The sequence below is a fragment of the Scyliorhinus torazame genome, chromosome 19 (assembly GCF_047496885.1).
Source record: "Scyliorhinus torazame isolate Kashiwa2021f chromosome 19, sScyTor2.1, whole genome shotgun sequence".
Taxonomy (NCBI): Eukaryota; Metazoa; Chordata; class Chondrichthyes; order Carcharhiniformes; family Scyliorhinidae; genus Scyliorhinus; species Scyliorhinus torazame.
In genome coordinates, this window is record NC_092725.1 from 89,666,600 (window position 1) to 89,694,106 (window position 27,507).

The following is a 27,507-nucleotide window of genomic DNA, read 5'->3' on the forward strand; positions in this document are numbered from 1 at the left end:
CCTCCAGGTGTGGTTCCGCTGCCCTTATTTGGTCTGGGTGTTTCTTCAGCACCTTACCTCCTATCAAAACTTCATAGGATATGGGCCCCGTTTGGGACTCTACCGTACCTTTGACCCAAGTTGGTCCATTCCCATAATTCTTGACCCAAACCGGTGCCCCCACCTGGAAATGTCTCTGCTGCCAACTATTATCATGCCCCCTGCGTTGGACCTCCTGTTGTTTCTCCACTTCCCCCCCCATAAATTTTGGAAAAGGAGACCCCACCTTCTCAACCTTGCCCCTCGCTTGAGGTGTGATTACCCTCAGGTTAAATCACCACCAGTCAGCTCTCCCCGCTCAAAGGGGAAAGCAGCCTATGGTCACATGGGACTATGGAGACTTTGCATTTACATCCAAAACTCTGCTGCCTGCATCTTAGCTTGGCTTCATCCAACCCCCACCCATCTACCCCACTGCTTGCTGATCTACATTGATTCCCAGTCAAGCAATGTTTGATTTTAAAATGCTCATCCTCGTTTTCAAAATTTTCCATGGTCTTGTCCCCTTCCAGTATTAGTCATTTCTTTCAAACCCACAACCTCTATTCTGATCTTTTGCACCTGCCCAAATCTAATCACTGGGCCATTGGTGGTGTAACAATCCACAGGAGGCAGGGGTACTGTCACTGCACCAGTATTTATTTGCAATAACTATATCCAAGAGCAGCTCCAAACAGTGCTGCTCGCATTCCAGTCAACTTCAGACTGGTTCACAAAGCCTACACAGGTGCTTATATGGGCTCCCTCAATGAGCTATCATTGAGGGAGCTCATATTCCAATTGGCCAACCAATAATGCCAATTGGAGGTCATTACACCCCTCCCAAAGGTCCGAGGAATTCCTGCCAGCTGGCATTCCTCTGGGCTTCTTCCTGCTCCTCATGTCCGGGTCGTTCTCCGACGTGGGTGGGGTGTACCTCAAGAGGTGTCGCGGCGGCCTCGTCGAACGTGTCCATCTCCGACTACTGGATGACGGGGTCTGGAGAAATTGCTCGGGGCTGGGTATCTTTTCCGTCTGGGCTATCTCCGTTTGAGGCGGTCCTGCTTCGCCTGCCTCCAGGTGTGGTTCCGCTGCCCTTATTTGGTCTGGGTGTTTCTTCAGCACCTTACCTCCTATCGAAACTTCATAGGATATGGGCCCCTTTTGGGACTCTACCGTACCTTTGACCCATTCCCATAATTCTTGACCCAAACCGGTGCCCCCACCTGGAAATGTCTCTGCTGCCGACTATTAACATGCCCCCTGCGTTGGACCTCCTGTTGTTTCTCCACTTTCCCCCTTAAATTTTGGAAAAGGAGACTCCGCCTCGTTCGCAGCCGCCTTCCCATTAAGAGTTCAGCTGGCAGTATGCCCGTTGTGGAATGCGGTGTGGTCTTGTAATCAAACAGCCAGCGAGAGAGCTTAGTGTCCATTGACGCTGCCGGCTGTTTCTTGAGTCCCGCTTTTAGTGTCTGGACCGCTCTCTCTGCCAGGCCGTTGGACGCTGGATGGTAAGGGGCCGTTTTGATGTGGCGGACTCCGTTTCCCTTTAGGAATTTTCCAAATTCCCCACTTGTGAATGCCGTTCCATTGTCCGACACCAATACCTCCGGAAGTCCATGTGTTGCAAACGAGGCCCTGAGCTTTTCAATTGTCGATGCTGTGCTTGCCACGTTTACCCGGTGGACGTCCAACCATTTGGAGTGGGCGTCCACTATCACCAAAAACATTGAGCCCATGAAAGGGCCGGCGTGGTCAATATGCAGGCGGGTCCATGGTCTGCCTGGCCATTCCCACGGGTGCAATGGCGCAGCTGGTGACACTCTTTGCCCCTGTTGGCACCCCTGGCACCGACGTACCAAGGCTGCTATGTCTGTGTCCAATCCTGGCCACCAAACGTAGCTTCGAGCTAGCATCTTCATTTTAGACACCCCTGGGTGTCCGTGATGTAACTCGGTTAAGATTGCCCGACGGCCCTGAGCTGGGACTATTACCCGGGCTCCCATAATAGGATACCGTCTTCTACGGTTATTTGGTCCCTTCTGCTCCAGTATGGGTGCATCTGGGGCTCCACTGGTCTCTCCAGTTCCCCTGTTAGCAGTAAATGCTTCATCTTGGCTAAAACTGGGTCATTTTGCCTCCACAACCGAATATGTTGTGTGTCCACTGGTAGGGTGTCCAAAAAATTTAGAGTCATTACTGTCTCCTCTACTTTCGGTATTAGCGGCAGGGTGTCTGGGAGGGGAAGTCTGCTCAAAGCATCTGCTACTCGCGTTCCCGGTCTGTACTCCAGAACGTATCTGTACGCCGCCAGTAGCAACGCCCAGTGTTGGATTCTAGCTGATGCAATCAGGGGTATTGACTTGTCTTCTTTTAATAACCCTAATAACGGCTTATGGTCCGTCACTATGGTGAATTTCCGCCCGTACAGATACTGGTGAAATTTCGTTACTGCAAATATCACCCCCAGTCCTTCCTTCTCAATTTGGGCGTACTTCCTCTCAGCCGTCGCCGAGGTCCTCGAAGCATAGGCTATTGGCTGTTCTTCCCCATTCCTTCCTCTATGGGCTTAGACGGCTCCTACCCCATAAGGTGATGCGTCACACGTGACCACCAACTCCTTCCTTGGGTCATAATGCTCTAGGACATTTTCGGATGACAGCTGTTCCTTAATGTCCCCAAATGCTCGGTTATGGGGGGCAGACCATTTCCATTCTTGTCCTTTTTTAGTAGCTGGTGGAGGGGTTCTAGGATGGACGCCCTATTTTCAATAAATTTGCCATAATAGGTTGCCAACCCTAGAAATGATCGTAGCTCCTGGACCGTGGTGGGAGTTGGGGCTTCTTTTATTGCCCTTACTCTGTCTTCCAATGGGTGTAAGCCCGACTCGTCTACTTTATATCCCAGGTACGTCACTTGTGGGGCCAGAAAAACACATTTTGCTCTTTTCAGCCGTACGCCTGCCTTTGCGAAATGCCTGAGCACTTCCTCCAGGTTCCTTAGGTGTTACCTGTTTGTCCTACCAGTGATTAAGACATCGTCCAAATAAATTGCCACCTGTAGTAGTCCCTGCAGAATATTTTCCATCGTACGCTGGAATATAGCGCCGGCTGATGACACTCCAAAAGGTAGCCTAGTATAACGAAAAAGTCCCTTCAGGGTGTTGATCGTAGCGAACTTCTGGGAGTCCTTGCCCAGTTTTAACTGCAGGTAGGCGTGGCTCATGTCCAGTTTCGTGAACAAAAGCCCACCTGCCAATTTGGCATAAAGGTAGTCTATTTTCGGGATCGGGTATTTGTCCAGCAGTGCGTATTTGTTTACCGTCCATTTGAAATCTCCACAGAGACGTATCGAGCCGTCTGGCTTCAAAATTGGTACCAACGGCGCTGCCCATTCCGAGAACTGTACTGGTCTGATAATGCTGTTGTGCTGTAACCTTTCTATTTCGACATCTACTTTCTTCCTTAATGCAAAAGGTACCGGCCTGGCCTTACAAAATTTTGGACGTACTTCTGGGTCCACGTGCAAAGTTGCTTTGGCGCCTATAATTTCCTCCAAACCTTCTTGGAAGACCTCCGGGTATTTTAGGAGTACGCCACTCAACTGCCCGCTTCCACTCTGGAAAATTTTCATCCAATCTAATTTTAGGTCTTTCAGCCAGTTCTATCCTATTACGTTCAGTCCGGAGCCCTCTACTATCGGCAACGGTAATCTGAGCAATTGTTTGTCATATTCCACGGGTACCTGAGTCGTGCCTAGAATTTCCAGGGGTTCCCCCGTGTATGTTTTAAGTTTCGTCGATGTTTTTGTTGGGGTTAGTGGCTGGAGTCCAACTTTGATTTTTTAAAAATGCTGCCACTCCCATTACTGATACGGCCGCACCCGTGTCTATTTCCATTATTGTCGGCCAACCGTTCACCCGTGGGGTAATCTTAATAGGTTCTGCTTTCTTTGTCGCAATATTATATAACTGTTCCCCTTCGGAGGAGGATGGGGCATCTAGGTTGTGTACTTCCCTGCGTCCCCACCTGCTATTCCTATTCTGCCACCTTCTAGGGTTTCTGTCGCTGTTACCCCACTCTGGGGCCAGAAACGGTCCTTCTCTGTTGGGGGAGCCTCAGCCGGTACTTCCCTCTGTCTCCAGTTAGTCCTAGCAGACTTGGGGGCAGTTCTGGGGTCATCCTTCGGCCATCTATTCCTCAGGCTTTTCCTGAGGGCGGCTATCTGGTAGCTGGACCCGTTGTGGTAGTCCCTCTCCCAGGTATCTACCTCCATTGGCATGCCCTGCAGCTCCTGCGCCCCACTTGCTGCCTTTTCTAGGGACAGTGCGAGCTGTAACGCCCGCCTGCAGTCTAGCTGCGCTTCCGCCAACAGGCGCTTCTGTATTGTGAGGTAATTTATGCCACACACTAACCGGTCCCGAAGCATTTCATTTAGCGTCGGGCCGAACTCACATTTTTCCGCCAGCCTTCTCTTCCGCCCGTCTTCCCGCTTCGTTGTGTAGAATCTGTACCTATGCAAAATGAGGGGTGGTTTTTGGTCATAGTGCTCTTCCACCAATTTCGTTAATTCTTGGAACGGTATCGTGTCCAGCGTATCGGGATAAGTTAGACTACGTATAATGGCGAATGCTGAGGGTCCGCACGCCGACAGCAGGATAACCCGTTTCCTTTCATCTTTCGTTGTCTCATTGGCCTGGAAGAAGTAACACATTCTCTCCACATACTGGGACCAGTCCTCAATAGTCGGGTCAAATGCATCTAACTGCCCAAAAAACAGCATTTTTTTGAAATAGTAAGGCTTACCCTCCAAGTGCGGCAGCTGGCCTCCGCAAGGTTCTTTGTTTACCTCGTCGCCACTGTAATAATCCACAGGAGGCAGGGGTTCCGTCACCACACCAGTATTTATTTGCAATAACTATATCGAAGAGCAGCTCCAACCAGTGCTGCTAGCATTCCAGTCAACTTAAGACTGCCTCACAAAGCCAACACAGGTGCTTATATGGGCCCCCTCAATGAGCTATCATTGAGGGAGCTCATACTCCATCTCTCTCTCCCCTTCACTTAGGCACTTTTTATAACCTACCATTCCAACCAAGCTTTTGGCCACCTGCCCAAAGTGGCTCATTACCACAATTTGTTTGATCGCACATACAGATGTTATATTTTCAGCGGGTGAAGTAGATGTAAATCTGGAAGGTTTGCATCGTTGAACAATATGAATAATTCTGGGTTATGTGGATTTTGTTCAATGATCAGTTAGAATTGAGCTTTGCTTTGGGCATTAAGATGTCAGTTGTGTGTTCCTAAGCATGTTTGATCAAAAACATTGAAACTGCTGAGCACTGATGTTAAGTTACTTCAGCCGGTCCATTCCTACACTGTTGTCACACCAGATTTTTAACAGACTTCTGAGATTTAGTGGATAGATCAGAGTTCCATTGCTAATTCATTGATCATACCAGCATGTGGTGAACCGTGCTGATGAATGATGTGACCTCCTCAGTTCTTTTTTAATGGAATGAGACTGTGAAGCATGGAATGATGAGTGGAATGACTGTGAAGTCTCAGTGACAAATGGTTAGATGAACCTTCACTTCAGCACTTCAACTCTTTCCATATTGGCGGTTGGTGATTTTCTGCTTGGACAATTCTGCCATTGGGCATTATTCTTAATAAAAGTGATGCAATTTGCTCTTGCATTCCATGCTGCTTCCATTAATATTGCAAGGTGCCTGCAAATCATAATTTGGAGAACAATCAGGTTCCAACTGGTTGATGTTTCACGACCTTGGAGGGTGTTGTCTGTTCCAGGGAGGACCCAACTCAGATGCAGGTGTTAGATTACGAGCGGCGACTGGGAGGTTGGTGATAGTTTATGCCCTTAACTTTAAACTATTTTAGTTTTCTTAACGACAGGAACTTGAACTTCTATCCACAGTAACATGCACTGTGGATAAAGGGGAACCTGTAGATGTACTTACTTGGATTTCCAGAAGGCATTTGATAAGGTACCACATCAAAGATTACTGTGGAAAATAAAAACTTATGATGCAGGGGGCAACATATTAGCATAGATTGCTGATTGGCATGCTCAAAAATAAATATGCATAAATGGGTCTTTTTCTGATAGGCAGAATGTGATAAATGGAGTCCCACAGGGTTCTGTGCTGGGGTCTCAACTTCTTACAATTTATGTCAATGACTTAGGTGAAGGGTGCAAAGGCATGGTAGCTGAATTTGCAGGTGACACAAATATCGGTAGGAAAGTTCATTGTGAAGAGGTCATAAGGAGATTGTAGACAGATATAGATAAGCTGAGTGAATGGGCAGAAATCTGGCAGATGGAGTATAGTACAATGTGGGAAAATGTGAAGTTGTTCACTTTGGCAGGAAGAATAAAAAAGCAGAGTATCACTTAAATGGAGAACGACTGCAGAATTCTGACTGCAGAGGGATCTCGTTGTTCTAATGCATGAGTTACAAAAGGGTAGTATGCTGGCACAGCAGGTAATTAAGAAGGCTAATGGAATGTTATCCTTTATGACAAGAGGAATTGAGCATAAACATAAGAATTTTAAGCTTCAGTTATTCAGGGCATTGGTGAGACCTCAGCGCAAATATTTTGTGATGTTTTGGCCTCATTTAAGGAAGGATATAAATGCATTCAAGGCTGTTCAGAAGGGGTTTAAGAGATCGATACCTGGAATGAGCGGGATGTCTTGAGGAAAGGTTAGACAGGCTGGACTTGTTTCCACTGGAGTTTAGAAGAGTGTGGGGTGACTTGATTGAAGGATATAAGATCCTGAATGGTCTTGTCAAGGTGGACGAGGAAAGGATGTTTTGTGGGTGAGTCCCAAACTATGGGGCACTGTTTCAAAATTAATGATTGTCCTTTTAGGACAGAGATGAGGTGAATCTTTTGCTCTCTAAAGGCTGTGCTACTTTGGAACTCTGCCTCAGAAGGTGGTGGAGATGAATATTTTTAAGGAGGAGTTAGATAGATTCTTGTTTGGTAAGGGAATCAAAGGTTATAGGGGGGAGATGGGAACTTGGAACACAAACAGATCATGATTGTATTGAATGGCGGAGCATGATGGTGGGGCCAAATGGCCTACGTCTGCTCCTAATTCATGTTTGTATGTTGTTCATATGCAATAAAACATCTTGCGACACTTCATAAGAGTGTTACAACGCAAATGTCATACCGTGTCATGTGGAATAATATTAGGGCAAGCTTGATCAAAGAATTAGCTTTTAAGGGGTGTTTTAAAGGAGGAGAGGGTGCAAGAGGTGGACAGTTTTAAGGAATTCCAGAGCTTGGGGCTGAGGCAGCTTAAGGTATAGCTGCCAATGGCAGAGCGATGGGAAGCAAAGAAATCCCAGGAGCCCACAGCCTGGCCGGAATGACATACCCATTCTTTTTGTGTTTCCAACCATTCAGTTTCCTCTGAGAACATTACCTACATACATCCTCTGTTCTACCTGCAGCCCCACCCCCATCCACCTCCTTTGTTCTATTGCCCTGGTATTCGCACGGGCTCCAAAGCATGTCAGTTACTTGTACATTCCTCAGTATCGGTATTTACATTCTTCGCATTACCTCTGTGAGATAATTGTTCATGTCAGCTGACAATTTCCTGCTTTTCTATCTATCAAGCTGCAGTTCATTCAACCCATGAACTTGTTCCTGCAACAAAGACTTTTGATCATATTTCCACCCCTACTTTTTCACAAGTCTGCTGGAAAGGTCGCTTATTCACCCTTCAGCTTGCGTGTCCCACTGGAAACACCAACAAGAATTTATGGTTACATAGCCCTGTAACTATAGTAAAACATCCCAAACTCTTCACAGGAACATTAATCAGACAAAACTTGACACTGAGCCACATGAAGAGACATTAAGATAGACGGGCAAAGGTTTACTCAACTAATGAGATTTTATAGAGCATCCTAAAAGAAGAGTGGTCCAGGATGAGAATTCCGGAGGTCAGCCAGCTGAAACCCATGATGGAGTGAAATAAATTAGTGGTGTACAAGAGACCAGAACTTGGATTACCTTTTCATTCTGAAATTGTTAACTATCCTGTCGTTCTGCCAGCATTTCCTGATTTTGTTTCCCGACGGTTTATTTTGTATGTGAAGAATCTAATTATCTCTTTTGAAACTCCTGTGGTGGTGAAATTTCATTGCGTGAAGCTTTCTCAAGGTTAAATCTAATAATGACCTATCAGTGAAACTCCATTTTTGGAGCGTTCCCAGATTTTAGTTAATGCAGTTTCACTCCTGATAAGGTTAAACCCAAGTTCATTGATAATATTTAACTTTGAAAGTCTGGAGTTGACCTTATCATAGCTTCATTCTTTTTACAATGTTCCTTTTTGATGTTCTTGAACACTTTGGCGAGTAATTTATCACGGCCTTGGGCAAATCAAATTCTATCAGTTTGTCTATGACCCTCTCATCAGTAACTATCCGCTTTCTTCTCAAATCATTCTACCAGTGCTGTAGTTGCTGACTCATTCTCTGTTCTTTTTCCATTAATTTGAACATTCCCCAGGGTTCTGTTGTCTCTCTTTTTCTTCAATGATGGCCATCATTCAAGCCCACACACTCTACATTTATCAACTTTCTTCCGATCCCTTGGTGTTCACAATCTCCAATCTTTTTGTAGTGCAATGGCAACAGCATTGAAATTTGAGCCCCCGCTATATTTCTCAATGGAATAAAGATATTGTCCTTCAAGTGCATTTTAAGGGAAGCTAGTACTTATGACTGAACTGGTATTCCAGATGCCTGGGCGAACAGTCCAGTGATACGTCTTCAAATCCTATTATGGCCTGTGGGGGATTTAAATCCAATTGATTAAATGAATCTGGAAGGAAAAGCTTGTCTATGAAACTACTGGATTGCTGTAATAACTGCTGAACCATCTGGTTAACTAATGCCCTTTAGAGAAGGAAATCTGCCATCCTTACTTGGTCTGACCTACATGTGACTCCAGATCCACGCAATGGGGTTGACTATTAACTGCTCTCTGAAATGGCCAAGCAAGACACTCATTTGTATTCAAGAAGTTGGCTCACCACTACCTTCTCGAGGACAATTAGGATTGGGCAATGAATGTTGGCATTGCCAGTCATGTTAGCAGGGCGGGGCTCACATGATGGAACAAGAAATGGAAGAGGGTGATTTTGTGCCCACGTGTGCCGTCAGCGAGAATGCTGACGCAGGCGCTATATACCTCGAGATTCTCGCCGGCGAGATCTCGTTTCCCGATTTTACCGCCCCTCGCCGCTGATGTTTTTGGGCGGGAACCTCATATTAAATACATGTTAACTAATCTGCACATCATTAGAGCGCCAACCCGTCTCATGATTCCCCCCCCCCCCCCCCCCACTGAATATTCAAACATTGCTGAAGTGACGCCATATCGGCGAGGTTCACACCAGCTGTGTGAAGACAGGAAACAGTGAAGACCAACCTGGCAGTCCTAGCCTGTGCCAATATGTACGGGGACAGTGCCAGGGGTGGGTCCTCTGCGTAGCCCAATTGGAAGCGGGGTGGGGGGGGATATTCCAGTTATGTGTGATGGGGGGGCTGCGGGGAGAGCACCGAGACCTATGTAATGGGGGAATTGGCAGTGAGGGTGGGAGAGGACAGTGAGGGGAAACCTGGCATTGACGGGGGGAAATTGGCAGTAAAGAGAGCACCAGTGATAATGCCGTGGTGGGGGGAAAGGGGGGGTGAGTCCCCGATAATTGTACCGTTGGGGGAGAGCCTCCGTAATTGTGCCATGGGTGGGGAGAGCCTAGATACCTTTGTGGTGGCGGGGGAAGGATGGGGGTTGTTGGGAGTGGTGGGGGGGAGATTCACCTCAGTTCTGATTGGGGGACCCTTTAGAAATGGTGCCAAGATCTCTGTTATGATGAGGAGATGCCGGCATTGGACTGGGGTGAGCACAGTAAGAAGTCTTACAACACCAACAGGTTAAAGTCCAACAGGGTTTGTTTTGAATCACTAGCTTTTGGAGCGCAGCTCTTTCATCAAGTGAGATCTCTGTGGTGCTGGCCTGGCTAGCTCTTATCAGGCCCCACCCTGCTAACGTGACAAATCAACCAACACCACCACACACACACACACCACACCACCCCCCCCCCCCCCCCCCCCCCCCCCCCACACCAAAATTTGTTTTTGCAGATTAGCTCAAGAGAATTAGTTCTGATTTGAAAACTCAGCTGGGCATTTGGAGTGACAGACATCGGTTTTCAGTCAGGTACTCTGACAAATCATGGAAAAATTCTGACCAAAAGATATGCTGATAGGATTAAAGAACAAGAAAGACTTGCATTTATATAGCACTATTGATTATAGCCGCTCTTCACAAATGCCGGCCGAGTTCCGCTGGCGTGGTTCACATATGGGGCGTCATTCTCCGACCCCCAGAGGGTCGGAGAATGGCCGTTGGCCGCCGTGAATCCGCCCCCGCCGGTTGCCGAAGTCTCCGAAGGGAGAAAAGTCGGCGGGGCGTTAATGGCGCCGCTGCCGCGGAGAATGTCACGGGTCTGCGCAAGGCAGCCGATTTTCGGACTGCCGATATTCTCCCTTCAGGATGGGCCGAAGTCCCGTCGACGTGATGACCGTTCACGTCGACGTAAATTAAACCTCCTTTTCATCGGCGTGACCCAATGCTCCAGGCTCACGCCGACCAGCGTGGAGGTGAGTGACAGCCTGGGGGGTTGGCTCTGGGCAGGCAATGGCATGGCCGCAGTCCTGAATGCGTGAGGGAGAGGTGTGTCTCTGGTTGTGTGTGTGTGTGCGCGGCGGGGGGGGGGTGGTTAGAGTAGGCTGGGCTCTGGGGGAGTGCCGGGAGGGGGTCCGTGCCGGGGTGGAGGTTGGGGGGGGGGTCCGTGCTGGGGTGGAGGTTGGGGGGGGGGTCCGTGCCGGGGTGGAGGTTGGGGGGGGGGTCCGTTCCGTGCCGGGCTGAGGTTGGGGGGGGTCCGTGCCGGGATGGAGGTTGGGGGGGGGGTCCGTGCCGGGATGGAGGTTGGGGGGGGGTCCGTGCCGGGGTGGAGGTTGGGGGGGTGTCCGTGCTGGGGTGGAGGTTGGGGGGGGGGGTCCGTGCCGGGGTGAGGCTGGGGGGGGTGTCCGTGCCGTGCCGGGGTGGAGGTTGGGGGGGGTCCGTGCTGGGGTGGAGGTTGGGGGGGTGGGGTCCGTGCCGGGGTGGAGGTTGGGGGGGGGGGTCCGTGCCGTGCCGGGGTGGAGGTTGGGGGGGGGGTCCGTGCTGGGTGGAGGTTGTGGGGGGGGTCTGTGTCGAGGAGGGGGATGGGAGGGCAAGTGAGTTGGTCCACCTGGCCAGGTGCCAGCCTCCAACAGTTGGACCCATGCGGTCCTTGCCACCTGGCTGGGGGGAGGAGGGGATATGGGCAATGATGACATGTCGTCGTTCCCCTCCCCCCCACCAGGCCGTCATGTTTTTCAGATCATCCAGCGATGCTGGCCGCCGTGGTGGCAGCCGCTCATGTCTATGTTGCCCTGGATGAGGAGGAGGAGGAGGAGGAGGAGGAGGAGGAGCGTGCCAGAGAGGCGGCGCAGGCTGCCGCAGAGGGGCAGGCGGCAGCCGCCCAGGCTGGAGGGCCACCTGACCGACAGGACGAGGAGGGGGAGGAGGACGTCGCGGCTCCACGGCAACGAGGCACCCGAGGGCGCCCCATGTGTACCGGCCCCGGCAGTCATACCAGGACCTCACGGACCGGGAATGCAGGAGGAGACTCTGGATGAGCCGGGAAACCGTGGCACACATCTGCCACCTGCTGGCACACCTGTCACCGCGTGGCACTGGCGGGGGACACCCTCTCCCCGTGTCCGTCAAGGTTACGGTGGCCCTGAACTTTTATGCAACGGGGTCATTCCAGGCACCGAGTGGGGACCTGTCCGGCATATCGCAGACATCGGTGCACCGGTGCATCCGGGCAGTGACAGATGCCCTCTATGCCATGGCGCACCGCTACATCCGCTTCCCCGTGGACCGGGCCAGCCAAGATGCCCGGGCATTGGGCTTCTCTGCCGTGGCCGGGTGTCCCCATGGTCCAGGGTGCGATCGATGGGATGCACGTCGCCGTGCGGCCACCTGCAGATAACAGGGCCGTGTTCTCTAATAGGAAGGGGACCTATTCGATGAACGTACAGGTGGTCTGCGACCACCGCATGATGACCCTGCACGTCTGCGCCCGTCACCTAGGCAGTGTACACGACTCATTCGTGGGGGAGTGCCGGGAGGGGGTCCGTGCCGGGGTGGAGGTGGGGGGGGGGGGGTCCGTGCTGGGGTGGAGGTTGGGGGGGGGTCCGTGCCGGGGTGGAGGTTGGGGGGGGTCCGTTCCGTGCCGGGCTGAGGTTGGGGGGGGTCCGTGCCGGGGTGGAGGTTGGGGGGGGGTCCGTGCTGGGGTGGAGGTTGGGGGGGGCGGTCCGTGCCGGGGTGAGGCTGGGGGGGTGTCCGTGCCGTGCCGGGGTGGAGGTTGGGGGGGAGTCCGTGCTGGGGTGGAGGTTGGGGGGTGGGGTCCGTGCCGTGCCGGGGTGGAGGTTGGGGGGGGGTCCGTGCTGGGGTGGAGGTTGTGGGGGGGGTCTGTGTCGAGGAGGGGGATGGGAGGGCAAGTGAGTTGGTCCACCTGGCCAGGTGCCAGCCTCCAACAGTTGGACCCATGCGGTCCTTGCCACCTGGCTGGGGGGAGGAGGGGATATGGGCAATGATGACATGTCGTCGTTCCCCTCCCCCCCACCAGGCCGTCATGTTTTCAGATCATCCAGCGATGTTGGCCGCCGTGGTGGCAGCCGTTCATGTCTATGTTGCCCTGGATGAGGAGGAGGAGGAGGAGGAGGAGCGTGCCAGAGAGGCGGCGCAGGCTGCCGCAGAGGGGCAGGCGGCAGCCGCCCAGGCTGGAGGGACACCTGACCGACAGGACGAGGAGGGGGAGGAGGACGTCGCGGCTCCACGGCAACGGAGGCACCCGAGGGCGCCCCATGTGTACCGGCCCCGGCAGTCATACCAGGACCTCACGGACCGGGAATGCAGGAGGAGACTCTGGATGAGCCAGGAAACCGTGGCACACATCTGCCACCTGCTGGCACACCTGTCACCGCGTGGCACTGGCGGGGGACACCCTCTCCCCGTGTCCGTCAAGGTTACGGTGGCCCTGAACTTTTATGCAACGGGGTCATTCCAAGCACCCGAGTGGGGACCTGTCCGGCATATCGCAGACATCGGTGCACCGGTGCATCCGGGCAGTGACAGATGCCCTATATGCCATGGCGCACCGCTACATCCGCTTCCCCGTGGACCGGGCCAGCCAAGATGCCCGGGCATTGGGCTTCTCTGCCGTGGCCGGGTTCCCCATGGTCCAGGGTGCGATCGATGGGATGCACGTCGCCGTGCGGCCACCTGCAGATAACAGGGCCGTGTTCTCTAATAGGAAGGGGACCTATTCGATGAACGTACAGGTGGTCTGCGACCACCGCATGATGATCCTGCACGTCTGCGCCCGTCACCCAGGCAGTGTACAATACTCATTCGTGTTGTCGCGGTCATCCATCCCAGGCATGTACGAGGGACGCCATCCCCTGGGCGACAGGGACTACCCATTGCGATCGTGGCTGATGATGCCTATACGGAGGCCACGCAATGAGGCGGAGAACCGCTACAATGATGCCCATGTAGCGACAAGGGGAGTGATCGAGAGGTGCTTTGGCGTGCTGAAGATGCGTTTCAGGTGCCTGGACCTCTCTGGGGGCGCCCTCCAGTATCGGTCAGATAGGGTCGGCCACATCATTGTGGTGTGCTGCGTCCTGCACAACATAGCCCAGCAGAGGGGCGATGTGCCGCAGGCAGAGGAGGGCGGAGTGGAGGAGCAGCAGGAAGAGGCCCAGTCCTCCCCAGATGAGGGGGATGGGGGCAATGGTCAGGGCAGACGGGGTAGACACAGGCGGGTGGCTGTCCACCGTTACCGGCTGGCCCAGCGGGCACGGGACAGACTGATAGACGCCCGCTTCACTGACTAGATGGGCGTGGGAATCGGGTAGTATGGCCACAGACCGCACACCATGACAACAGCCGACCACCCACACCCCCCACCCATCCACCCACCCAGCACCCTCACCCCCCTCCCCAACCCCACACACCCCACCCGCATGCACACCACCCCCCCCCAATTGCCGATCCACCGGTGGCACAACGGGCTGGGCTCACCCAGTTGCGGGTGGACGCGTGTCTATCGCAGGCCATGGAGGATGATGACAACCTGCCTGCGATGAGCTCCTGGCTCTACATCGTTGGACTATGTCTGACCCATGGCCACAGTACCACCATCCACCCGGACCATCCCTGCATGCGGCTGTGACACTGCAGCGCACGGTCCCGTCCTCTGCCCGGGGGATGTTGATGGCGGCCCAGGGGGAAGGGGGCAGACTCACCTGGGACTGAGGTAAGACCACCCCTCACACACACGCTTGCGCTCAACGTACATGACACCCCCGCATACTTTGGACAGAGCACAAAGGCAGCTTCGGTAGGTCTAACATTGACTTTAATAACCAAAGGAGTTCATGCACGTGCCCTAACCCCTAAAACTCATCTGTGCCCTGCACCCGTGCCAACTTACTCAGTGTCTAATTGTTTGGCCTTACGGGCCCTTTGACTACGTCTACGTGGTTCCCCAGACGGTACAGCAGAACTGGAGGTGGACTCCTGTGATTCCTGCCCTCTGACACTGGATCCCTTTGGCGGCCGTTTCCTGGGGCGTCCTGGCCTAGATGGGCCAGGCTGCGGCCCGGGTGACTGGGATGGCGAGCTGCCAGCCTGTCCTGCCCGTTGCCCACCCGATGCACCTGGGACGGAAGGGGGGGAGTCCGAGGTGTCGTGGTGTACCGGGACCTTCCCTACAGAGGGAGCCGGGACGGACCACACCACCTCCTCCTCCCTCGGGGTGCCCGATGGCCCCCAGGCCTCTACATGGGTGGGGGATGCGAACGGACTGGCCATCCGACACCCCCCCGACATCTGGCGCTGCCAGTCCTGGAGGCCCGTGCTGGTATCGACAGGGGTCTGCAGGTTTGCAGCCATGGAGCCCAGGGGGTTGGCAAACCCTGTCTGTGACAGTGCGACGCCGGCTCGCACATGGCCACTGGCGCCGATGCCCTCAGCGATGGCCTGCAGAGACTGGGCCATGGCCTGCTGAGACTGGGCCATGGCCTTCAGAGACTGGGCTATGGCGTTGAGCGCCTCTGCCATCTGGCGCTGGCACTGGCTCATGGCCTCCTGTGAGAGGGCAGCCATTTCCTGGGCCACAGACGCCGCCTGCACGGAAGGCCCCAGGCCTCGCAAACCATTCCCCATGTCTGACACCGTCGCACCCATTGCCTCCACCGCGGACGCCACCCGTGCGATGTCGGCCTGGGTGGCACGCATGACCGGCACCACTCCCAGCTCCTGGACGCGGGTGGACTCCTCCACCTGCGACCGCAGCCGCCGCAAGCCGCCCGTCACCCTCTTCGCTCATCTCCGGGTCGGTGGTTGCATCGGATCTATGTGTGGGTGTGGTAACTGCAGGAACCCGGGATCCATCTGGGCGGCAGATGTTCGCTTGGGCTGGGCTGCCCTCCGACCGCCCGGTCCCTCTGCTGCTCCTACCTCCACCTGCTGTACCGGGACGGCTGTGTTGTGCGCACCAGTGAGTGTACCAGACGCCTCATCACTAAAGTGCCCAACCGTGGTGAGTGTTTCTGCGATGGTGGAGCGTGTTGGTGACAGCAGTGGCGTTGTGTCGTGCTCTTCGTCCCACTCTGAGTCCATGGCACTTTGGGGTGGGGGTTCGTCTCCACCCTTCCACTCTGAGTCACTGTCCGGTATTTTGTCTTCCTGGGTAGTGCTGTCCCGGGTAGGGGTGTCCTGGGTAGTGGTGTCCTGGGTAGTGGTGTCCTGGGTAGTGGTGTCCTGGGTAGTGGTGTCCTGGCTCGGATGTGACGGGGGCCTGTGGCTGCCCCCCTCGTCGCTGGGTGGTCGCTCCCGCACGTGACGGGGGTGTCGTCTCCCTGTTGCTCCAGGTCTCTCCGTCTCCCGTGGTGTGCGAGGGGCACGCTGCGGGCGTCGCATGCTGGAGGGTCCGGGTCTCTCCGTCTCCCGTGGTCTCCGAGGGGCATCCTGCGGGCGTTGCATGCTGGAGGGTCCGGGTCTCTCCGTCTCCCGTGGTCTCCGAGGGGCATCCTGCGGGCATCGCATGCTGGAGAGTCCGGGTCTCTCCGTCTCCCGTGGTCTCCGAGGGGCATCCTGCGGGCGTCGCATGCTGGAGGGTGCAGGTCTCTCCGTCTCCTGTGGTTTCCGAGGGGCATCCTGCGGGCGTCGCATGCTGGAGGGTGCGGGTCTCTCCGTCTCCTGTGGTCTCCGAGGGGCATCCTGCGGGCGGTCTGCATCTGCGGGGATGGGTGCCTGGACGTTTGGTCCTGCGATACACAATGAAGCATGCATGGTTAGACATCAGGCAGTGATCAGGTGATACGGGGGAGGGGGATATAGGGGAGGGGGGATATGGGGACGGGCTGTCGGTGGCTCACTCGCTAGTACGCCCCGACCTCTGCATCAGCAACCTCCCGGTCCTCAGGTCCGCCAGCCAGTTCCAGGGCCCTTCCCTCGTGTACGGTCAGTGGCCTCTCATCAGCGGGCCCTCCTCCAGTCCTCACATGCTCCCTATTGTGTGCGCGCTTCTCCTGTGGGGGGGGGGGGCAGGGGTAAAAGGCAACAGTGTTAGGCAGGTATATGAATGCACGCCATCGGTTGCGCGTGCATTGCAGAGGTTAAGGTTAGGGCTGGATTCACTTGGGGATGTGGGGGATATGGGGGAGGGGGGGGATATGGGGGAGGGGGGATATGGGGGAGGGGGGGATTTGGGGGATATGGGGGAGGGGGGATATGGAGGATATGGGGGAGGGGGAGGGGGATATGGGGGATATGGGGGAGGGGGGATATGGGGGAGGGGGGATATGGGGGAGGGGGGGGAGGGGGGATATGGGGAGGGGGGATATGGGGGAGGGGGGATATGGGGGAGGGGGGATATGGGGAGTGGGGATATGGGGGAGGGGGGATATGGGGAGGGGGGATATGGGGGAGGGGGGATATGGGGAGGCTCAACCTGCCTGCTCTGACGAGGTCGTTCACCTTCTTGTGGCACTGGGTGCCTGTCCGTGGTGTCAGGGCCACAGCGGTGACGGCCTTTGCCACTTCCCTCCACAGACGCCGGCTGTGGCGTGGAGCAACTCTGCGGCCGTGCCCGGGATACAGGGCGTCCCTCCTCTGCTCCACCGCGTCCAGGAGCGCCTCCACATCGCGTGACTCGAACCTCGGGGCTGAGCGAAGGCCAGGCATCCAGTCGGGTGTTGCGGTCGGATGTTCCGGTCGGGTGGGGGGGAGCTGCGCGGCCTTATGAGCCGTCACGCCGTGCAAGCGCGGATCCCGTTACGTCGCTGCTAGCCCATTTCGGGCCGGAGACTATCGACCCATTTTTCCGACGTGACGCAAGTCAAATTTGCGCTGTTTTTTGCGCCGATCGGCGGACTTTCCGCCGATAACGGAGAATTTCGCCCATGGTCCCACCCAGCGAGACCTCAGCATTCTGGCTGCGGGGGCCATCATGGTGGGAGGATGGGGAGATCCGACTCCGGGGGGGGGGGGGGGGGGCTCCACGGTGGCCAGGCCCGCGATCGGGGTTACCGATCGACGGGCACGCTCATTCCGGGAGGGGCCATGTTCCCCTCGCCGAGCCCCTGTAGGGCTTCGCCATGTTGCGTGGGGGCCGGCGCGGGGACGGCCATCGCGCGCATGCGCGGACCCGCGCTAGCCGTGCAGGGCCGGCTTTTGACGCCGGAGCAGCACACAGCACTCCATCACTGTTCTATCCCCCTGAAATCCGGAGAATAACTGGGCCAGGAGGCCCCTTGGTACCGATGTGCACCACTCCGGTGTTTACGCCAACGAGAATCCCGGCCCTAGTCACTGTTGCAAGGTGGGAAATGCACTCTCAAAGGCACGGTTTTTTTGGAGCAGCTTATGACAGAGTCTACTAGGGAACAGACAATTGTGGATTTGGTGATGTGTAATGTGGCCGATTGATTAGGGAACTTAAGGTGAAGGAACCCTTAGGGAGCAGTGACCACAATATGATAGAATTTACCCTGCGTTTGAGAGGGAGAAGCTGCAATCAGATGTAATGGTATTACAATTAAATAAGTGTAACTACAAAGACATGAGGGATGCGCTGGCCAGAGTTGATTTGAAAAGGAGCCTAGCAGGGAAGACAGTGGAACAGCAATGACAGGGGTTTTTGCAGGTTATTCAGGAGGCACAACAGAAGAAAAAGACAAGGCACAACAGAAGAAAAAGACAAAGCAAACAAAGTGGCGAGGATTAGTGGGAAGCCAGAGGATTGGGAAGCCTTTAAAAGCGAACAGAGGACAACTAAAAGCAATAAGGGGTGAGCAAATGAAGTATTGAGTGTAAGCTAGCTGGTAATACAAAGGAAGATAGGAAGAGTTTTTTTCTATTTATAAAAGGTATGAGAGAGGAAAAAAATCGATATTGGACCACTGGAAAATGTGGCTGGAGAAGTAATAATAGGAAACAAAGAAATGGCAGATTAACTGAATCGTAACTTTGCATGAGTCTTCACGGAGGAAGACACCAGTGGGATGCCAGAGCTCCAGGACAACCAGGGGCAAAGGTGATTGCAGTGACCAATACTTAAGGAGAAGGTTCTGGGGAAACTGAAGGTGGATAAATCACCTGGAGCGGATGGACTACACCCCAGGGTTCTGAAGAGATAGCTCAGGAGATTGTGGGGCATTGGTGATGATCTTTCAGGAATCACTGTGGTCAGTAAGGGTCCCAGAGGACTGGAAAGTGGCTAATGTAACACCACTGTTTAAGAAGTTACGGAGGAGAAGACGGAGAATTATAGGCCAGTTAGCCTGACTTCGGTAATTGTTAAGACTTTAGAGTCCATTATTAAAGATGAGGGGCGGAATTCTCTGATAATGGGACTATGTCCCCCACGCCCGTGAGATCACGGGTGCAAATCACTCTGGACCCTTCTGGAGAAAGTCCAGAGTGATTCTCCGTCTTGCAGGGGGCTAATAGGCCTCGGAGTGCTCCTCGCAGCTCCGGCTGCCAATACGGGCCCTGCACCTCCATCCGTGCATGCCCGCGGTGGCCGCCTGTGGCTGCGGCCCCACGCAACATGGCAGACCCACACCGCCGGCCGGCCCCGTAAATATAGGCCACCCGAGATCGCGCGGGCTCGCTGATCGGTTGGCCCCCGATCGCGAGCCTGGCCATCCTGATGCCCCCCTCCTGGTGACAGATCCCCGCCCCCCACCAGGGCAGCTGCGGACTCAGTCCACACCCTCCACTCCGAGCTCCAGCCGGGTGGAACTATGAGTGGACCACGCCGGCGGGAACTCGGCCAGTTGTCGGCGGAGAATTGCTGCGGGGCCTCTTTCTATGGCCCCCGACCTGCTCCGCATCGATCACACGAGGGCGATTGGCGGCGATTCTCCAGTCCCCATTCTCCGCCCCCCTCGCCGAGTGCGATTGTGCGTGGAGGCTCGGAGAATCCAGCCGACATTGCGGAGTACTTGGAAGTGAGTCAGCACGGCTTCATCACAGGGAGGTCATGTCTGATAAATCTGTTAGAGTTCTTTGAGGAAGTAACAAGGAAGTTAGACAAAGGAGAACCAGTGGACGTGATTTATTTGGATTCGAGAAGGCTTTTGACAAGGTGCCTCATAGAAGACTGTTGAATAAGTTAAGAGCCCATGGTGTTGAGGGTAAGATTCTGGTAAATATAGAGGACTGGCTGACTGGCAGAAGGCAGAGAGTGGGGGATAAAGGGGTATTTTTCAGGATGACAGCTGGTGACTAGTGGTGTACCTCAGAGATCGGTGTCGGGACCATGGGCGTTATTCTCCGAACCCCCGCCGGGTCGGAGAATCTAGCCGGGGGGATGCCGTGAATCCCACCCCAGCCGGTTGCCGAAGTCTCCAGCACTGGAGATTCGGCGGGGGCGGGAATCGCGCCGCGCCGGTTGGCGGGCCCCCCCCGATCGATTCTCCGGCCCGGATGGGCCCGAAGTCCCGCCGATAAATTGCCTGTCCCGCCGGCGTAAATTAAAGTGCCTTTCTTACCGGCGGGACAAGCAGCGTGGGAGGCTCCGGGGTCCTGGGGGGGCGCGGGGCGATCTGACCCCGGGGGGTGCCCCCACGGTGGCCTGGCCCGCGATCGGGGCCCACCGATCCGCGGGCGGGGCCCTGTGCCGTGGGGGCACTCTTTCCCTTCCGCCTCCGCAACGGTCTCCACCATGGCGGAGGCGGGAAGAGACTCTCTCCACTGCGCATGCGCGGGAAACTGTCAGCGGCCGACATGTCATTTCCGCGCCAGCTGCGGGGCGACAAAGGCCGTTTCCGCCAGCTGGCGGGGTGGAAATCCCTCCGGTGCCGGCCTAGCCCCTCAATGTTGGGGCTCGGCCCCCAAAGATGCGGAGCATTCCGCACCTTTGGGGCGGCGCTATGCCCATCTGATTGGCGCCGTTTTGGGCGCCAGTCGGCGGACATCGCGCCGTTTGGGAGAATTCCGCCCCATATCTTTTTACAATGTACATTAATGATCTGGAGGAAGGAACTGAAGGCAATGGTGCTAAGTTTTCAGATGATATAAAGATCTGTAGAGGGGCAGGTAGTGTTGAGGAGCAGCGGGCTGCAGAAGGACTTGGGCAGGCTAGGAGAGTGGACAATGAAGTGGCAGATGGAATACAATGTGGAAAAGTGTGAGGTTATGCACTTTGGAAGGAGAAATGGAGGCATAGACTATTTTCTAATGGAAAAATGCTTAGGAAATCAGAAGCACAAAGGTACTTGGGAATCCTTGTTCACGATTCTCTTAAGGTTAACGTGCAGGTTCAGTCGGCAGTTAGGAAGGCAAATGCAATGTTAGCATTTATGGCGAGAGGGCTAGAATACAAGACCAGGGATGTACTTCTGAGGCTATATCAGGCTCTGGTCAGACCCCATTTGGAATATTGTGAGCAGTTTTGGCATATCTAAGGAAGGATGTGCTGGCCTTGGAAAAGGTCCAGAGGAGGTTCACACAAATGATCCCTGGAACGAAGAACTTGTTGTATGAGGAACGGTTGAGGACTCTGGGTCTGTACCCGTTGGAGTTTAGAAGGATGAAGGGGGATCTTATTGAAACTTACAGGATACTGTGTGGCTGGGATAGAGTGGACGTGGAGAGGATGTTTCCACTTGTAGGAAAAACTAGAAGCAGAGAACACAATCTCAGACTAAAGGGACGATCCTTTAAAACCGAGATGAGGAGGAATTTCTTCAGCCAGAGGGTAGTGAATCTGTAGAACTCTTTGCCGCAGAAGGCTGTGGAGGCCAAATCACTGAGTGTCTTTAAGACAGAGATGGATAGGTTTTTGATCAATAAGGGGATCAGCTGTTATGGGTAGAAGGCAGGAGAATGGGGATGGAAAAATATCTGCCGTGATTGAATGGCGGAGCAGACACGATGGGCCGAGTGGCCTAATTCTGCTCCTATGTCTTATGGCCTTCCTTCAGGTTCCGAACGAGGTAATTGACAGCTTTCATCTCTTAGCTTTGTTGGCATGATCTTTAATCCACTTTTACCGATCAATGTTCTTGGTCTCACTGTTTCTTCCGATGCTAAATGGACTCTTAGATCTCCATTGCTAAATCTGTAGCTGAGATTCCATCTCTCTGCTACATATTTCCCTTTCCTTCAACAACTCTGACCATTATGGAGCCTGAGTGCTCCCAAGAACAGAACAACATGCGTTGCCATATACACGGAGACCTTTATCTCACATCACTTGCACCTCCTGTATAGGATATGGCAGACTGTTTGCCATCTGATGGACAATCCCTATCTCTCTTCTAACTGCCGGTCTGGGGGGGGGGGGGGGGGGGGGGGGGCGGGGGGGGGGGGGGTGATGATTTTGAAACACCCACTGTACCCTGCACCGAGCAGTAATCTAATTCATTTTGTGTTTCTAATGTAAATGATCTGTGCCTCATATATAACACATTGGAACAAGATTTAAAACCAGGCTGAGATAGCAGAAAGCATCTCTAATGATTCACTGACAGTTCACCAGTCATCTCATTTCATCAAGATGTTCACCAATCTGTTGAACCATCAGGAAATGATGAGTTTTGTCATGTTTTTTGTGGTGATTCACTGTGGTTTAGTTCTACCCACATAAAGAGAAATTCTGGAATATGGGAGCACTTTCTGCCTCGCTCCAGATGAGTGTTTCCTGCCTATAATGTGTCCTTTGCACAGTTGAAATGAAATGGTTAAGGCTCATTATGAAACTGCACAATTAATGCTCAAAGCCTAGGTGAAGAAAGAGTGTTACTCTGAGGATCTGTTTTTCACAGGCAGGAGGGTTGGTAACCAGATTTCAGGCAATTGGTACAAAAGCCAGAAGCGCAGTTTTTATTCTTGACATTGTGAAAGAGACAGGGAAGCAGATTCAGTGTTGATTTTTAATGGGTGCATTCTCAAAAAAGCAATGTTTGCAGCACAATGGGCAAATGGTGGCATGAGTGGAGTGGGACTAATTGAATATCTCTTTCAAAGAGCTGGCACAGGCAAGATAGGCTGAATGGCCTCCTTACATATGCACACACAAAAATAGTCTCAAGTCTGCTCCGTCATTCAATAACATTATGGCTGATTTGATTGTGGCCTCAACTCCACATTCCTGCCTACCCCCCAATAACCTTTGACTCCCTTGTTCATCAACTAACTCCTTCTGAGCTCCATGTGTCGAGTGACAGAAAGAAAGTAACTTGAATTATTTTCAGCAGAGACGTAAGGGAGCTCAGGGGCAATCACAATCAGCCCTTAAAGGTAAACAGAGGAACAGAAGGAGGCTATTCAGCCCCTCGAGGCTGGCCTACTATTCAATTCAGTTTTGGCTGATCTGTCTCGTAATTCCATTTACCCACCTTGGTTTCATATCCCCCAGTAATCCTCAAGAATCCTAAACATGGTGTCAAATACTGAGGGAGTGCTGCACTGTCACAGGTGCCATCTTTCAGATGAGACATGAAACAGAGACCCTGTCTGCCCTCTCAGGTCAATGTAAACAATCCCATGGTTCCAGTTTGAGAAGAGCAGGGGGAAGGCCGGTGTTTAATGTCTATCCCTCAATACGACAGAAAATTTATCACATCAAAAATTTACAAGATTACCTGGGCCATTACCATTTGCTGCTAATGGAATCTTGCTGTGCTCTAATTGCTGCCATGTTTCTTATATTACAATGCGTTTACACTTCAAAATTACTTAATTAGCTGTAGACTGTTTTGGGATGTCCTGATGTCTGTGATGTTCCTTGTATAGTTCTCTAAGGTGTCTAAAAGTCGTAGTGTTGACAAAGAACATCAAGCTATGTACTTGAAACAAAGCTAGTTTATTTTACACTCCTCCAAATGGTTTGCACACTTCACAAAGTAATAGCTAATGAAACAACAGTATAAAATCTATGTTACAGAAATCTATAATATATTTTTAGTACAGCTAACACGCTGTCTCAATCTCTCACTATCCTTCTTCACAACCTTCTCCCAGAATACCTAGAGACGCAGCCTTTTATAAGACTACTCTGTGGTGTCATCTAGTGTTGAGATACATGCACATCATCTTGTTAACCCTTTACAGTCCTTACATTATACAAATCATTGTAATGTCATGAAAGGTGCTGTATAAATGCAAGTCTTTCTTTGATATCCTCATCTAATAACAATTGACTGATCTCAGATTTGACATTTTTCAATGTGCCGGTTTCGGGATCGATTTTTTTTTGATGTTTAGTGTATGTTTCTTCTTTGTTTCAGATTCATCTAAAAATCCACCCTTACCAGGAGGCATGAATGGGAACTTGCCATTGGCCACCAGCGCTGGGCAGCAGCAGGTCTCTGCCATCCCTTCTCCAGGCGCGGGCAAATCCTGGCGCAGCAAGTCGATGAACGTCAAGCATGCCGCCACTTCATCCATGCTGAGCGTGAAAGTGCCGAGCCCTGTCACCTCTCCCACTGCCTCCACTGACCGGCTAAGACCTCCCCTGCCTGACACCACCAAAGCCCCTTCTAATGGGCAAAAGTCTATGCTGGAAAAGTTCAAGCTGATCAACAACAGGATATCCTCGAGACCCCCCTTCTCACCGAGCTCAGGACCTGCTGAGGGTGGGAGGGATGAGGGCCTGCTCTCCGAATGTGGGGAGGCAGGTGGCGGAGGTGGGGGTTCCACAGCCAGTAGTCCAAACACACAATCAAAGGGAACGCCCCAAAGGATAGGGGGAAAAGCCACCAGCAATAAAAAAGCCTCCACGCATGTGAAGGAAATAGAAGAGAAGGATAAGGAAAAGAGTAAAGGATTAAAAAGCTGCAAAGAAGAGAAAGTGAGTGACGCACCCAGAAAAAGCTCAAAAATTGCCAGCTTAATCCCAAAAGGAGGCAAACCACCGGGAGTCAAGAAGGAGTGTTCAATCCCTGCTTCCAGTGGGATACCCAAACCAGGATCCAAGGCCCCCACTGGAAAGTCGACATCAATGCCTGGACCTATAGGGATAAAAGAGGCAGAGAAAGCCAGGACTGCAAAGGGAAGCCCAGGCCATGCATTGCAAAAATCTCAGGCCGATGGTAAAGCTTCCAGCTCCAGTAGCATCGCTTCCTCAGAGGGAAGGGGTACCTGCCTGCCCTCCTCACCCCCTTCCTCCTCGAGCACGGCCACACTCTCAGCTCCTGCAGTCGCAGCCTGTGGGCAGGCGCCAGGCAACAGCAACAGCAGTGGCAATGTACTCGTCCAGCTCCCTCAGCCGCAGCAGCAGTACAGCCACCCCAACACCGCCACTGTCGCCCCCTTCATGTATAAGTAAGTAGTGCAACATATTTTTACAATTACAGATTATTTCCAACAGAGAAACAGGCCATTTGGCCCAACTGGTCCATGCTGGTGATTATGCTCGACACAAGCCTCCTCCCACCTCTACTTCATTTCATGCTATCAGCACATCCCAGAAGGAAAAGCCAGTTCAAAATTGTCAAATCCCAGTCAAAATTAGTAATACCAGCACTATAGAAACTAGGAACATAGGAGCAGGAGTAGGCCATTCAGCCCATCGAGCCTGCTCTGCCATTTAATGTGATCATGGCTGATCATCCACTTCAATGCCTTTTCCCCACACTATCCCCATGTCCCTTTTCATCATTGACATTTCTGCTGGCAATCTCTGCTTTAAACATACACAATGACTGAGCTGCCACAACCCACTGGCGTGGAGAATTCCAAAGATTCACAACCCTCTCGGTAAAGACATTTTCCCTCATCACAACCCTAAGGAGGGGGAAGGTAGTGTCGCAGTGGTATTGTCACTGGGCTAGTAATCCAGAGACCCAGGGTAATGCTCTAGGGACCTGGGCTCGAGTCTCGTCACATCAGATGGTGAAACTTGAAATCAATAAAAATCTGCAATGAATAGTCTAACTGTGAAACCATTGTTAAAAGCCTGGCTGGTTCACTAATGTCCTTTCAGAAAGGAAATCTGCTACCTTTGCCTGGTTTGGACTGTGTGGTTGACTCTTAAATGCTGCCTGAAATGGGCCTTGCAAGCCATTCAGTTCAAGCAATAAATGCTGCTCGCCAGAGCTACCCACATCCCATGAAAGAATCAAAAAAATGTCTTACCTCTTATTTTGAAACTGCACCCACTGGTTCTATGCTCTCCAACCAAGGGAAACATCTTACTTGCATCTACCCTGTCTATTCCTTTAAGTAGGAGACCACAAGGACGGCTTGGTGGCGCAGTGGTTAGCACTGCTGCCTACGGCACTGAGAACCCAGGTTTGATCCCGGCCCCGGTTCACTGTCTGTGTGGAGCTTGCACATTCTGCCCCTGCCTGTGTGGGTCTCACCCCCACACCCAAAGTTGTGCAAGGTAGGTGAACTGGCCATGCTAAATTGCCCCTTAATTGGAAAAAAATAATTGGGTAGTCTAAATTTATATATTTTTTAAAAGTATGAGTCCTGGGGCGTCATTCTCCGACCCCCCGCCAGGCCGGTTGGCGGGACCCCCCGCTCAATTCTCCGGCCCGGATGGGCCGAAGTCCCGCCCAGAAATTGCCTGTCCCGCCGGCGTAAATTAAACCTGGTATTTACCGGCGGGACCAGGCGGCGTGGGCGGGCTCCGGGGTCCTGGGGGGGGGGGGCCATCTGACCCCGTGGGGTGCCCCCACGGTGGCCTGGCTCGCGATCGGGGCCCACCGATCCGCGGGCGGGCCTGTGCCGTGGGGGCACTCTTTCCCTTCTGCCTCCGCCACGGTCTCCACCATGGCGGAGGCGGAAGTGACTCTCCCCTCTGCGCATGCGCGGGAAACTTTCAGTGGCCGCTGACGCTCCCGCGCATGCGCCGGGAAACTGTCAGCGGCCGCTGACGCTCCCGCGCATGCGCCGCATTTCCGCGCCAGCTGGCGGGGCAACAAACGCCATTTCCGCCAGCTGGCAGGGCGGAAATCCCTCCGGCGTCGGCCTAGCCCCTCAATGTTGGGGCTCGGCCCCCAAAGATACGGAGCATTCCGCACCTTTGGGGCGGCGCGATGCCCGTCTGATTGGCGCCGTTTTGGGCGCCAGTCGGCGGACATCGCGCCGTTGGGGGAGAATTTCGCCCCAGGTCTCATTCTTCGTAACTCTGGAGAATACAGACTCCGGTTGCCCAATCTCTCTTCGTAGGACAGTCCTGTCATCCCCGGAACAAGTCTGGTGAACCTTTGTTGTCCTCCCTCTATGACAATAATATCCGTTGAGGTAAGGGGATTCAGGTGCAGTCTTACCAAGATTCCACACAATTGAAGCAAGACTTGGGGCTCGATTCTCCGATTGTGCGGCTATGTCCACAGGATCGATCTGGTCTTACTACCAAAATGTCGGCGGCGCCCCCGCATCAATGCTCCGCCCGGTGGGGACTAGCAGCTTCGCCACCTAAAGCCCCCGGCTTCACCTGCAGATATGGACGCAGAATGGGTTGGTCCATGGCTGCGCATGCGCACGGTGGCGGCCTGCGGCAGCTACGCCATACAACGTGGCAGCGGCTGTCGTCCCAGCCTTCCAAAAACTGCCCCCTCGCCACCCCCAGACCACCCCCCACCAGTCCTCCCAGCTCCTGCCGAGGCTCCTCCTGTCAGTGGAATGGCCCTCCCACCCCCGACTGTGCCGGCGCTGGACACAGTCCGCAGCCGCCAGGCTTACGAAAAGTGAGAGGACACGCGACCGACGACGGGGCGGAGCATCGGGTGATGTCCTGTAGCCTTTCCAACGCCGTGCAGCATACTCCTCAGGTACGCCGTTTTTGAGGGGCACTGCCCCTGATTT

The 27,507-nt window shown here is 53.6% G+C and overlaps 1 protein-coding gene across 15 annotated transcripts in view; it reads left to right on the forward strand.

The window, feature by feature from the left end:
• Window positions 1-27,507, forward strand: part of nav3 (neuron navigator 3) — a 1,340,243-nt gene that overhangs the window by 983,689 nt on the left and 329,047 nt on the right. For all 15 annotated transcript variants that reach the window (XM_072484719.1, XM_072484722.1, XM_072484724.1 and 12 more), the window contains one exon: window positions 23,979-25,014. In XM_072484719.1, the coding sequence (XP_072340820.1) occupies window positions 23,979-25,014 (1,036 nt within the window). The remainder of the gene's footprint in view (window positions 1-23,978; window positions 25,015-27,507) is intronic.